At 39.2% G+C, this 13,853-nt stretch overlaps 1 protein-coding gene across 31 annotated transcripts in view; it reads right to left on the bottom strand.

Annotated features, from left to right (window-relative positions):
- ANK2 (ankyrin 2) overlaps positions 1–13,853 on the bottom strand; it is a 3,034,032-nt gene that overhangs the window by 1,670,456 nt on the left and 1,349,723 nt on the right. For 25 of the 31 annotated variants that reach the window (XM_044061553.1, XM_044061563.1, XM_044061564.1 and 22 more), the window contains exon 1: positions 3,110–3,393. The exons of 3 other annotated variants lie outside the window; for them this stretch is intronic. In XM_044061553.1, coding sequence (XP_043917488.1) covers positions 3,110–3,244 — 135 coding nt within the window. In that variant the 5' untranslated portion in view covers positions 3,245–3,393. Of the gene's footprint in view, positions 1–3,109; positions 3,394–13,853 lie in introns of those variants that run through there. 3 more of the 31 variants (XM_044061584.1, XM_044061579.1, XM_044061581.1) reach the window with 3 other exon arrangements.

The raw sequence follows: 13,853 nt of genomic DNA, 5'->3' as shown, positions 1-13,853 counted from the left end.
ATTACCACATAGGTGGTAATCCATTAAGTACAGAAGAAGTAATTAGGGACCTGGGGACCCAAGTTGATAGCAATCTCTCATTTGACAACCACGTGGCCAAAGTGGTTAGAAAAACATTTTATATAGCCCACCTAATCATGAAGGGATTCACATCTAGATCAGGGGAGGTCATCGTGCCTCTTTACTCATCCCTCATCAGGCCCATAATTGAGTAGAATGCCCCTTTTGGGATGTACCTTACCAGACACCTGCAGCAACTGGAAAGACCCCAAAAGTACCTCACCAAGAGGATCAAAGGAATCAAACAGATGCCATATGCTGCCCGGTTAAAGAAACTCCAGCTCTACTAAGTGGCATACCGCCTGCTCAGAGGTGATCTGTGCCTGACATATAAAGCCATGTCCAACCCGGAATTAAAGGACATGCTGCACCTCAGAAAATCCAAATCCCATCGAGCTACGCGCTCGAGAGACTTGAACCTCAGCACTGAAATAAATAGGACATGCTGGAGGGACAGATTCATAACCCAGAGGCTCCCTTCACACTGGAATAAAATCCCAGTCCAGGTTAGGCAGAGTCCCTCATTGACTCTCTTCAAGAGGAATCTTGATGAATGGATGGGAGATCGTAGGTTTACCCCGGGTATCACTTCTGTGTCACTGTTAGACAGAGGCATAGTATACTAACCTCGAAAAAGGGCATAGAAAAATTAATTTAAAATGGGTGGCGAAAGCCAAACACACTCTGGCTAGCCTTATAAATGCCCTAGGGCAGATAGACAAGTATGAACCTATGAACCTAAAAGACGCTCATAGTGCTGACTCTATAACTTCCAAGGATAAAGCCTTGACTAAAGCCAGGATCTGAGTGTGTGTGGTGGGGGGATGGAGAACCCAGCACTTTGGGGAAAGAATGAATGGCTGAAATTTTACTTGTTCTCATTAAAGACAATTTTTTTGATGATCCTATTTGTAAAGTGATATCTAGCAGTGGCCAGACATAGTCCCAGTGCACAAGCCATCAGACACTACAGCTAGAAACCCCACTTGGAAGGTGTGGGAGGTAACACTCATGCCTACTCCCTGTATGGCTCCATTGCACATCCCACAAAACAGCAGGTACAGACCAAGAAAAACACTGTAAAGTGTCAAGTTGTCAAGCTGTCCAGGATAGTGGCACAACACAGCTCTTCTCACCTTCACTGACAACTACGCCCATGAGAGGATGGGGCAATGGATTCATGTGATGAATGTGATCTTCAGACAGGAAAGACAAAAGAATTTTGTGAAAATGTATCCATTTTCCACTGCTAATTACATTGCTTTTTAAGTCATTATATACCATTAAAGAATAAAGCATGATGAAGGCATGGATTTAGAATTTGTTAGCCAGAAATCTCATACTTAGTTTTGTTACCTCTACATATCTTGAGTCCTAGAGAAAGTGTATCCTCCATTTAGCTAGAGAAAGCGTATCCTCCATTTAGCTAGAGAAAGCGTATCCTCCATTTAGCTAGAGAAAGTGTATCCTCCATCTAGCTAGAGAGTGTATCCTCCATCTAGCTAGAGAAAGTGTATCCTCCATCTAGCTAGAGAAAGTGTATCCTCCATCTAGCTAGAGAAAGTGTATCCTCCATCTAGCTAGAGAAAGTGTATCCTCCATCTAGCTAGAGAAAGTGTATCCTCCATCTAGCTAGAGAAAGTGTATCCTCCATCTAGCTAGAGAAAGTGTATCCTCCATTTAGCTAGAAAGTAAGATGCCTACGGGATGAAAGTAACACCTTGCTTAAATGGGCCAAAAAATGCAAAGAAAATTCCATAAGTCAATATATGAGCCATATAGATGGATAATCTCAAGAAATAAGGCAATATTCATGACTGACCACAGACATGATCAAGTGCTCTACAGCTGCTGAACTGTTGAAATGAAGTAAACAACAAAGATGTGTTTTATTCACAGCAACAAAACTATGATTACTATTAAAAGTATATTATATTAAGATATGTTTAATTATATAGGTAAAGAAATAAAAAATTAAAACAGTGAGCAAACATAAGTTCCAAAGTCTGTCATCCTTTATGACAGTACTGTTTCATCTTAATATAAAACCTTATATACTGCGTGCCTGGATTATAATTCATACAGAAAAATGCAACATTCCTTACTTCATCATCAGAATAAAACCAAACCATTCTTTTGATCTGAAACTCAGGCCGGCATTTTCAAAACAGTTGTGTAGCTTTATAATAATTTAACTGTTGATTTAACCAGAAACAAAAACAAAAATGTTTTAGTTACATTAAGTTTAAGAGATTCAATCTAAATGTAACTTTGCCAAAGACCAAAAAAACAATGTTATTAAAATCCCTGAGTACATTCTTCACAGTATATCAAATGAAAACATTAAATATTACTTAACAGTTGCAATGCCCTAAGAAACAGCATGGCGAAGACACTGTGTTCTGTCACTAAAATACAAATTCAGCTGCTACCTTACAGCATGATTAACTTCACATCTGTTTGCTTTCATGGGTACTGCTGCCCGTGGAAAATAAATACCCTACCTAAAGATAACTGCAGTGACCGAATGCATGCACTTAGAGGAACAATTAGTCAAAGGCAAGAATTTAAACCAAGTGATATTACATAAAGAATTTCTGGGAAATACACGCACTGACAGAAGAAAACATTTTCAAAGATAAGCTGTAGGCTACCTATCTATTGGAAGTATCTAGGTTGCTACACATGTGAAAACAACCAGTATAAACTTCAGGGCTTTTTAACACATTTCTGACAATATCAAGTTGTCTATGCCTTCACCCATGAAGATTCTCCTCCCCTCTCCTCAGCATAAAGCAGAATGAAGGCGGTTTCCTCTGAAGTACTGCTATACAGGCAAATAATACAACAGATAGATATAGGATTTTACCACTACCTGAAGAGGGAAAGATGTGAGCTGTTTCACATCTTACCCTGTATATACACACACACACACACACACACACACACACACACATACACACATACACACACACACACAAACGCGCGCACACACATGCACACACAAACACACATTATTACTTGTCAGTGAATACCATAAGCTACTTACCACTACTTTAGGATCCTGACATATCTCATTAGTGTAACAGTAGTAGTCAGGTAGAGTTTCTGGTTCTAATGCAGCTCCCTTCCCTCTAAGGCTCCTGTCTGTGTGACAAGAATGGCAAAGTGCTGCGTTGCCCATAGCACATCAACCTTATAGAAGGCCTCCTGTTGGGACAGTAAGACAGCTCCCGACCATTAGCAGTCAATGGCATCTGTAGACAACTCCTGAGCTTCAGTGCCCCATACACCGTTTCCTCTGCACACATGCATGCATGCATAAACACAAACACAGAAACACACATATACACAACTTCAGTCTCCCTCCCTCCCAGTCAGTGTTGGCTTGCCTAACTCTGAAAGAACTTGAAACCTCCGGCAACTGTAAGCAGCTGACAACAGCCATTCCAAAGCCAAGCGATGCCTGTCTATTTTTACACCTACTACGTTAGTTATGTATTTAAATTGGGTCTGATTTTCAATACGTACACAAATGAAACCCAATGCCTTACTGAATGTCATAATGTCCCACTGTGTGAAATGGCTTTTCATAACAAGAGGTCTATTGAATTTCTGATTGCATGCCTCTGACGTTTTGTTTTGATTCTCACAGTTAGTGAACAGTCTAGCTGCACAATACTAAAACAGGAACTGAGCTTTAGTTGTGGGCAGTGAATGGCAACTTTAGAAGACGACACAATTGAAATGTTTGTCTAATAAATAAAATAAAAATGAAGCTTTTTTTTTTTTTAGTGTAGCTAAAATGTACTATGCCAAACAATTCTTTTATTTCATATCTTAATCCAAAATGTTGAATACTGTTAAAGCCAGGGCCAAAAGGCAAAAAAGTGAACATAATGCTGCACAGGAACAGCATGTATTATGTCCTCAAACTTATGTGCATTACAGATCTGCATAAATTCCCATGCAGGTGAGAGTTCCACTCCGACAGTTTCTTTCCAATGTCTGCTGATTGCTGTATCTATGCCCCCTGCCACACACACATTAATTAGTGCTACTGCTGCATAACGTCATCATTGTCAGTGTGTCATCCGAGTAATACTTCCCTAAACAAAGCCAGGCAACAGGTCTACATCACATGCTCCTCCTGGGAAGATCTAAGGCCTTGTCAACTACTATACACTTGTTCTGACAAAGAAATCCCAAATGTTTAAGTTCTATTACAAACAAAAAAATGTTATGGTTGTCTTTTGGCTTTTCCCAGTTAGGGGTCGCCACAGCAGAACTCTGGTCCGCTAATGATTGGCAATAGATTTTCACGAACGCTGAGGTGCCAGCTCGACATTCAACCTTTAACGAAGGGCACGCCCATTTATGCATATCTTTCAAATGCCCACCCAACCGCGGGGAGGACATGCAGACTCCACACAGAAGGCACACCCCGCACTTCAGCCGGGAATTGAACGGGAGAACCTCTTGCTGTGAGGCAACAATGCTACCGCTGCACCACCGCAGATGTCATTACAAACAAACAAAATGCACATGAAAAAGATACGGTGTGACCTTGAGCAAGTCACTTAACCAGACATTTCGCCTGGGTCACCCCTGAAAAGGGATCGTGTGTCCAGTGAGCCTACCTAGTTAACAAATGGGTATTATTATTACTAAAACTCCACAGCTTAGATATACACTGTTAAGATATCTTACAAAAAGGAAATGTGAATTTATTTCTTAAACACTTAAAAACTGCACTCCTAATTATTAAGAACTTATTTTATTTAATTACCCCAGAAGATAGAACGGAGTCCAGAATGCCCATTTTTAGGAACAGTGAAGAGGAAGAAAGAAAGTTAAGAGACTTGTTCAAGGTTACAACAAATTAGCATTCGAGTTAGACAGATGGGATTTCTACCCAGATCTCAAGGCGTGTAGATCACTATAGAGTTCTCACAGCTCTTGACTTCTTTTTACACTACATTGTCTCCTTTTATGTCCTACAATAAAAATGAAATGTATTTATCATATAACAGTATTACAGATATTAATAAGCCAATGGAGTTTTATTATGCTGATCTTCATCAACTATTACTACAGAGTTACAAATTGGAATAAAACAAAATGGCTGCCTTTGTTTCTACATGCTCACTGGACAAGCATATCATATTGCGTGCTGTCAGTTTTTCAGTCTGGCATGGATTTCAGTCTTGATGCATGTTGTTTTAACAACAGGTTAGGTAATGCTAAGTAGGGATTTTGCCAAGTAATGCAGTTGTTATACATGTTCTGTAGCTTATCCTCTTGTATTTGTTTACAAAAACATTGTAAAAATCAAAAGAAAAGAACAAGGATTATACATCTGATAGGCCATCATAGCCACTACAGTGTAGGAGATGAATGTTATGATTCCATCTGTATCCAGCTAGGCAAGCTATACAGACTGTGATCCACCTGCAGCTCACTTCCTACCATGATAATTACTGCAAGCCATACCTCTCAACATATTACTGCAGGAAATATGGACAAAGCCAAAAATAATGGGGGGAGGGGGGCAACGATCCAAAAATAGCAACAGATTTTAAATACTTAAAATGAGAAAGAATAGATATACGCTGAAGCAACACGTTCCAATAGCAAAAAATGTATAAAAAATCAAAGTCATAAACGGAACGTGAGGGCCTGAGAACTATCTCAATTACCAAAATCCAACAATGTCCAAGAGTACCAGCAACAAAAATGTGCAGAAAAGCAGCAGATTAAAAGTCCATAGCTCGACAAAAATGCGATAACAACGATGGTAGTAGGAACGTTCTTTATTCACACAACATAGGCTCAGTAAGCGCTTTCACCATGCTTGGCTTCCTCAGACTGTAACAAACCATCTAACACCACAGTCATTTAAATACTATTTCTCAGATCTAAACAATTATTCAATCACCACGTAATGAAATATTTAAAGAGGCCCTGAAGTCTAACACTCTTGCTTAGTTAAAATACATTGCATATGTAGTTTAAAAAACTCACAGATATAAAACACTTGTGATTCTAAAAACATTCACAAAAATACAATATACTTATACACAAAATACAAAAGAGAAATATACTAGAAAAGTGCAATTATGTATGTACATAGAGGTACATTCATAAAAATATGTAAGTGTTTTATATCTGTGAGTTTTTTAAACTACATATGCAATGTATTTTAACTAAGCAAGAGTGTTAGACTTCAGGGCCTCTTTAAAAATTTCATTACGTGGTGATTGAATAATTGTTTAGATCTGAGAAATAGTATTTAAATGACTGTGGTGTTAGATGGTTTGTTACAGTCTGAGGAAGCCAAGCATGGTGAAAGCGCTTACTGAGCCTATGTTGTGTGAATAAAGAACGTTCCTACTACCATCGTTGTTATCGCATTTTTGTCGAGCTATGGACTTTTAATCTGCTGCTTTTCTGCACATTTTTGTTGCTGGTACTCTCTTGGCGACATTGTTGGATTTTGGTAATTGAGATAGTTCTCAGGCCCTCACGTTCCGTTTATGACTTAGATTTTAAATACTGCTCTAATAAACTTAGAAAGTTATCAGAATAACAGGTTTTACATTTGTATGCATGACTTCAGTCCTTGATGATTTAACAGAAAACCATAAATGTTATGAGGAACAGACCAAAAATATGAGGCAACAATCTGGACAGTTGAGAGATATTCTGTAAGCAAGGAGCATTGAACAGAACTGGATATGTTATAAAATGACAAAACGTGCTAATATAGACAGTGGAGAAGCTGCAGATACCCTGCTTCCAGATTTTACCAGAGACTTTGCTATTATAAACTATACACTATTAGTTTGCTTTATTTATTTACTTATGAATCAGGTAGGTATGCTTTTTTTGTAGATCCATTTCAGTTATGATCCGGGCCAAAGGCAATACAGCAGCATTTGAAAAGAAAATACAAAAATGTTAACATTGGAGGACTGGGGCAGTGTACAGATTGCAGTCAGCTAACACTTTACAGACACTTTAAACTAGCAATCACTGCAGATTACAGAAGCACACGCAACTTAAATATTAACAGCTGCCTTAGATCAAAATAAGTATCATATCTAACATTGCTATACTTGCTTGTAAGCTTTATTTCCATAACTCATTGTCTTAATCATATGCATATACTCACGTGTACACACACACACACACACACACACACACACACACACACACATATATATATATATATATATATATATATATATATATATATATATATATATATATATATATGTACACTTAAATAGATCGAGTGATGATAAAGTTAATCATAAAGTTGATAATTTTCCTGCTCACTTAATCTGATCAACAGGAAAGCTGAATGGCTTTGGTGCAAGATCTCTATAATACCGTGGATGGAAAATATGCCCTTTCCCCAATATTGTGCGATCTCAAAGTTGGTATACCAAAATAGCAGGAGGTATACTGTGTACAAAAAGCAGTGTTTTTGATTTCCATGCTCTCAGGTTATATCTCAGAGCATGCATGTGGTGTTGTTGATTCCTTTTTGACCTTTTTATTGCTTTACTGAGTGTCAATCTACTGAACTTTAGATCTATAGCTAAAGTTTATATATATATATATATATATATATATATATATATATATATATATATATATATATACACACACATTCACATATTACACATGCATATACTGTCTCAGGTCCAACACCTAAGGTGTGCTCTCACATTAGTTTTATATATATATATATATATATATATATATATATATATATATATATATACATACATACATACATACACACTCACACTCACACACACACACACACACACACACACACACACACACACACACACACACACACACACTATTTATGGACTTGTGCTGTGTGTTTCCCTTGTAAATGTGATATGTTCATAGACTAACTGCCATTCTACATAGAAAAAAGCATGAAAAAGAAAAAAAGAGGAAAGAAAGAAGGCAGGAAGGAAAGAAGGAAAAAAGAAAGACAGGTTTGTTGCCACACTTTGCAAACTTCCAAGTTTCCATTGTAATGCTAAGTGTCAGGTGCGGAGTCATTTTCATAGAGAAAACAGAGTTAGCCCATAGGCCGTAATCACCTTGTCAATACTGGCTCCTATAAGGTACCTCCTGCCTCCAGGAGAACAAAACAAGTCAGGCCAAGGATGACCCGTCCGGTTATGAAAATTTGCATTAAAGGAATTGAGGACATCATTCTGTTTTCTATGCAGCAGAATATTATTCCAGAAACAGGATTGTGTTGAGTAATACATTTATTCTTCCGGCCATGTCCCATAGTTATACTGTTTTATTTAGTCGGATGTATAAAACCCAATATCAGTTACTTGTGATGCATGGTTAAAGTCCCATCACATGCTTTTTAAAGGAAATAAGGCCTCTCCTTATGAATATCCATGGAGAAGTACCTGGCCAGAATTTGCTTACATTATGACACCATGCCTCAATCCACATGTCAGTGTTTTGTGTATTTCTTTATTATAGCTAATGGCAACATTTCCATTTATTTAACAATGAACTTCCTTAATTTACAAATAAAGATCAAACAGCTTTACATGGCTCATGGCCCCCATTCCAGAGTTTGGGATCTCTGGATAAATAAGACTTACACAGATGCAGTGCTCCTTACCTTCAAGGAATTCTAACACAGGCCAAGATTAATAAAGGTTCTGTGCAATCCTCAGTGCACAATAATGTTGGTAGAAGCCATGCACAGGTTATGGGCAGTCCAAAGACACTAGTTGAGCAAAATCTCAGTGGTTGAAATTGCATGATACACAGTGTGGGCAAATGAAGATAATGACATGTAAATAACACACCAATCAAATCAGCAAAGCAGAATATGCAGATGCTGGAGGCTAACATAGCAGAGCAGTTTAGAGCTGTATAAAATGGTGATGCTGTTCACCTACAATTGCACGGTTTGAACACAGTGATTTACACAGTACATGACATGACCCATGTTAGACATAGCGGAATCTGTAGCTCAACAGCATGTGCTGACAGCCACAGTCAGGGATGGCAGATTTGCATGTCTCTGCTGCCTTTGCTAACAAAAATGATACAGGCACCAACTCTCACATCAACAGCTGATACAGCAGCAGATGCGCTATAGAACCAAGCTGAACTGCGCCACCCACAAGTGAATTAAGGGGTATGCATGGTATGCTCATTCCTGCAGAAACAATGATTTATATATCATTGACCATCTTAGCAACAGGGACCTTCCAGCTCGAAGAGGCATTAGGTATACTGCAGGCCTCTGCATCAACAATACTTAACCACTTACTCAACATCACACTAGAACATTTGCAGGACAATATATGCCTCTCAGGGACACCAGAGGAGAGAAACAAAACTACGTATTCATTCTATATGACTGCATACTTCCCTGAGGTCCTGAGCACTCTAGATTGCACCCATGCTGTTATTAAGTCCACACCTGATCCAGAGTGATACAGTTATAGCTGTAGGAAAGTCTATAATTCCTTGACCTACCAGATGGTTTGTAATGCCCAGGGCATTATCCACAATTTGTCCATGTACTACACATTCAGTTCACATGATTTACACATATACTACACATCTGACCTCCTCCAAGGGTTCCTTGAGTGGACTTCCCATAGAGTCACTTGGTTACTAGGTGGGAGCCCAAACAAAGTAGACAGAATGGCCTATACATACAGATAACATGCAGTTCAAGCTCATGTCACATATAATGGCATATCTTGCGTGTTACAGGTTTTGTCAGATATGTCCTGGAGCCTAGAGCCAGTGGCAGAAATTTCATACAATATATTGTCTATGCAGAAACAGTCTTTGGACCTCTGAAGGCTACAGTCTGTTTAGACACCTCTAATGAGGCACTGCAATATAGCCGGGAGATACGCAGTAAAATATATATAGTGCATGCAGCATTTCTAACAGAGCTGGGTCAGACATGGCTTTGTAAGTCAAACAGAGATCGCCTCTAAGTAAGCAATATGAGACAGAGAATAGTTGGAGTTTCTTGAGTCTGTCCATGTTTAAAGTCTGGGATCCTCTTTGTGAGGTACTTTTGTGGCCTCTCCAGTTGTTGCAGGTATCTAGTGAGGTACATGCCAAATGAGGCATTGTACTCGATGATTGGCCTAATGAGGGAAGAGTAGAGGGAGACAATGACCTCTTTCTTCCTGGATCCAAAACCCCTAGTAATGAGATGTGCCACATAGAAGCACTTTCTGACCACAGTGACAATATGGTGGTCAAAAGAGAGGTTGCCGTCAACTTGTGTTCCCAGATCTCTTATAACGCCTTCTGTGTTTAGTGAACTACTATCAATTTGGTAATTTATTGAAACCATTTTTTTCCCAAAGGGGATGATGACACATTTTTTGGCATTGAGCTTAAGGCCATGGTTCTGACACCAGTCGCTGGTCTCAGTGAAGCCTTTCTGTAGGATGTCAACATCACTTGGGGAATTAATAATAGCTCCCAACTTGCAATTGTCTGTGAACTTTGTCAGCCAGAGTCTCTTCATGTTGGCCTGGACTTCAGAGAAGTAGATACCAAACAGAAGAGGACCCAGGACTGAACCTTGTGGGACTCCACTTGTGACTGGTCGGCAGTCTGACTTGGAGTCGTACATAAAAGGGTGTTGTAGTCTGATGATATCATGCCATTACATGCAGTATGTGATGCAGGAAGAGCTATGGGAGAAGACAGTGGAACAGCAGAGCCAACGCTGAGGCAGCAACCGGCACAATACATTGCAGCACTAGCAAATGGCAACATCTGGTCCATAACTATGGACCAAGTCACAAACATCACTGATTAATATAATGCATGTTATAACATTCAGGCTATGCAGGGCAGTGCATTGTCTGGCTACGCTATGCATTAGACATCAACAAATTCACACAGTATAGGGTGGGCAAGTCAGAGTTTTCAGCACTTTCACAGAGGAACTTTACAAGCCTTTACACGCACCAGGGCAACTTCTACTATCATTCTCCCTTGCCAGATTATGAAACTCACCCCCCCCACATTAGAACCACCCCAAACCTACCCTCCTTTAAAACCCTACTCCACTCTCACCTCTCCTCCCTTTGGGAATGCTCCTGTACCCATCCTACCTGATTCCTGTCACCTATCCCTACTCTATCCTACTCACAATCGCTGCCACAGCTTCAATTCCTCTCTCTAAAATTCCTTTGCTTAAATATAGTTGTATTATTTGAACATGAATTTATTGTTTTTGTAAATATCTTAATTGAATTGTATTAAATGAACATGAATCTATTGTTTTGTAAATATAGTGACTGACTCAGCTCATACATTTCAAGATATGTAAAATTTTGATCTTCTGTATATTGAATGTTAAACTGTTGTTTTTATATGCTGTACTAATACATTGTATATTATCTTTCTGTCTGGAGCTTTTCTCCTCGGGCCTCCATTGAAAATGGGCTACCTTGGCCCAATGAACTTTCCCGGTTAACAAACTGAAATAAATAAAACAAAATAAATAAAATGCAACATTCCAATTTATGGCAGCGTCACAGGGAGTAAATGTAGTAGCCACCTTACTCTGGGAGATTTTGGAATGTCAAGGATTACATCCAGCAATGACAGGATTGTGATGCCACTACATGATTGGTGGCAGTGTCATGACCAGTGGTGGTGTTCACTGTGGTAGCTAACTGTGACAAAGTTGGGTCCATCACATGGCATGGATGGACTTGAACTATGGGTCCTTGATTGGCCACCATCAGGAAGGAGTTTTCCAGTGGATAAAGCACAAGAAATGTCTCCAACCATAACAAGGGATGTTTGTTTATATATCAACACATGACACCAATGGTGTATTTGCAGTGCTCTGAGTCCTCTGCCATGGGACACCTCTTGCACACCCACCTTGCATCAGGACTCTCCCTAGGACATGGATACCATCAACTAGCAGACTATAAATAGGCAAACTCCAAACCTGTACCACAGTGAGGAATAGGAGAAATGTCCTCACCCCGCTGCTCACTGATCACAGACTGAAGTGGTGCCATAACATTCCCACACTGCTCGATGAATGGGAATCCACCAGTACAGCAGGCTATTCAGACATACAACTGAAAGGAATATATACATTGTTTTTCACACATAGGGAGACAGACAGACAGAGAGGGTAAGGCTTGAATGCTGTGATTTCACACATCCATCATTAATTCTTGAGTACATTTTTTCAGGGCAGAGTTCTTTACTAAACATAACACTATGGCACTGTAGAAATATTTCAAAAGACCACAAGAAGTAAAATGAAAGAAGATAACATTAACAGTCCTTCTTGAAAAAGGGATGTTGACAGGAACTGTCCCATTTGTCTGACCTAAGAAAGTGAGATAAGTGACCAGAGGTTGGGGTCAGGGCAGCAGTGACTTCCATATCAAACTTCAGTCTATTTGCACTTTTCAGTTCCATAGCTGTGGCGTTCAGACAGGATTGTTATAACGATGAAGGAACAATCCACTTAAGGTGATAAGTTGAAGTATGCCCATCACATTCTTGTAATTCAAAGCGTGACTTAATAAAAAAGGAAACACTGAAGTAACTGCATAATTGGGTCATTGCAACTTAGGACAATAACTTAGAGAAAATGAAAAAGAAAATGAATGTAACTATTGTTTTCCTCTACATTACAGACGTGTGTGTGTGTGTGTGTGTGTGTGTGTGTGTGTGTGTGTGTGTGTGTGTGTGTGTGTGTGTGTGTGTGTGTGTCTGTGTGTGTGTATGTGTGTGTGTGTGTGTGTGTGTGTGTGTGTGTGTGTGTGTGTGTGTGTGTGTATGTGTTGCCAGAGTGTGTGTGTGTCTGTGTGTTGCCAAAGTGTGTGTGTGTCTCTGTGTGTGTATGTGTGTGTGTGTGTGTGTGTGTGTGTGTGTGTGTGTGTGTGTGTGTGTGTGTGTGTGTGTGTGTGTGTGTGTGTGTGTGTGTGTGTGTGTGTGTGTGTGTGTGTGTGTGTGTGTGTGTGTGTGTGTGTATGTGTGTGTGTGTGTGTGTGTATGAGTGTGTGTGTGTGTGTGTGTGTGTGTGTGTGTGTGTGTGTGTGTGTGTGTGTGTGTGTGTGTGTGTGTGTGTGTGTGTGTGTGTGTGTGTGTGTGTGTGTGTGTGTGTGTGTGTGTGTGTGTGTGTGTGTGTGTGTGTCTGTGTGTATCTGTGTGTGTGTGTGTGTCTGTGTGTATCTGTGTGTGTGTGTGTGTCTGTGTTTGTGTGTGTGTGTCTGTGTGTGTGTTTATACGATGTGTGTACTTGCATACTTTGTTAGAGAGATATTTAGAATTTTCACTAATTAATAAACTCAGAACACATTAAATGCTTTCAAGTAAGAAAATACAGTGTTATACTTAAATTACAACTGAAACACAAGATGATGAAACATTAAGTAGTGAACTCTGTAATTAACCAAACGAAAACAGTCCTTGAACCAAATAAGGAATCAGATGCAAAAACCAGAGAATACAAGATAAAGAAAAATAATCTGTTTCCACACAGCAGTGAAAATCAATATGTCCTTTATTGTAGTAGGTAAGAGCTTTCTCGGAATAACATCCGCTTCATCAGACCAACAAAGATAGAATAGCAGTTACATTTTTAAACACTAAAACATCCAATCAAAAATCAGATAAAATGTGCATCATAGCTAAAAGCCATGTGATAAAAAATTGAATAAAACAGACTAAATGAACAATATGTACTTAAAACTGGTAACAAATACAAT

This window comes from Protopterus annectens, chromosome 2.part0, assembly GCF_019279795.1.
Source record: "Protopterus annectens isolate FY-2018-M chromosome 2.part0, PAN1.0, whole genome shotgun sequence".
In the NCBI taxonomy this organism is placed as follows: domain Eukaryota; kingdom Metazoa; phylum Chordata; order Ceratodontiformes; family Protopteridae; genus Protopterus; species Protopterus annectens.
This window is presented reverse-complemented; position numbering and strand designations above follow the sequence as displayed.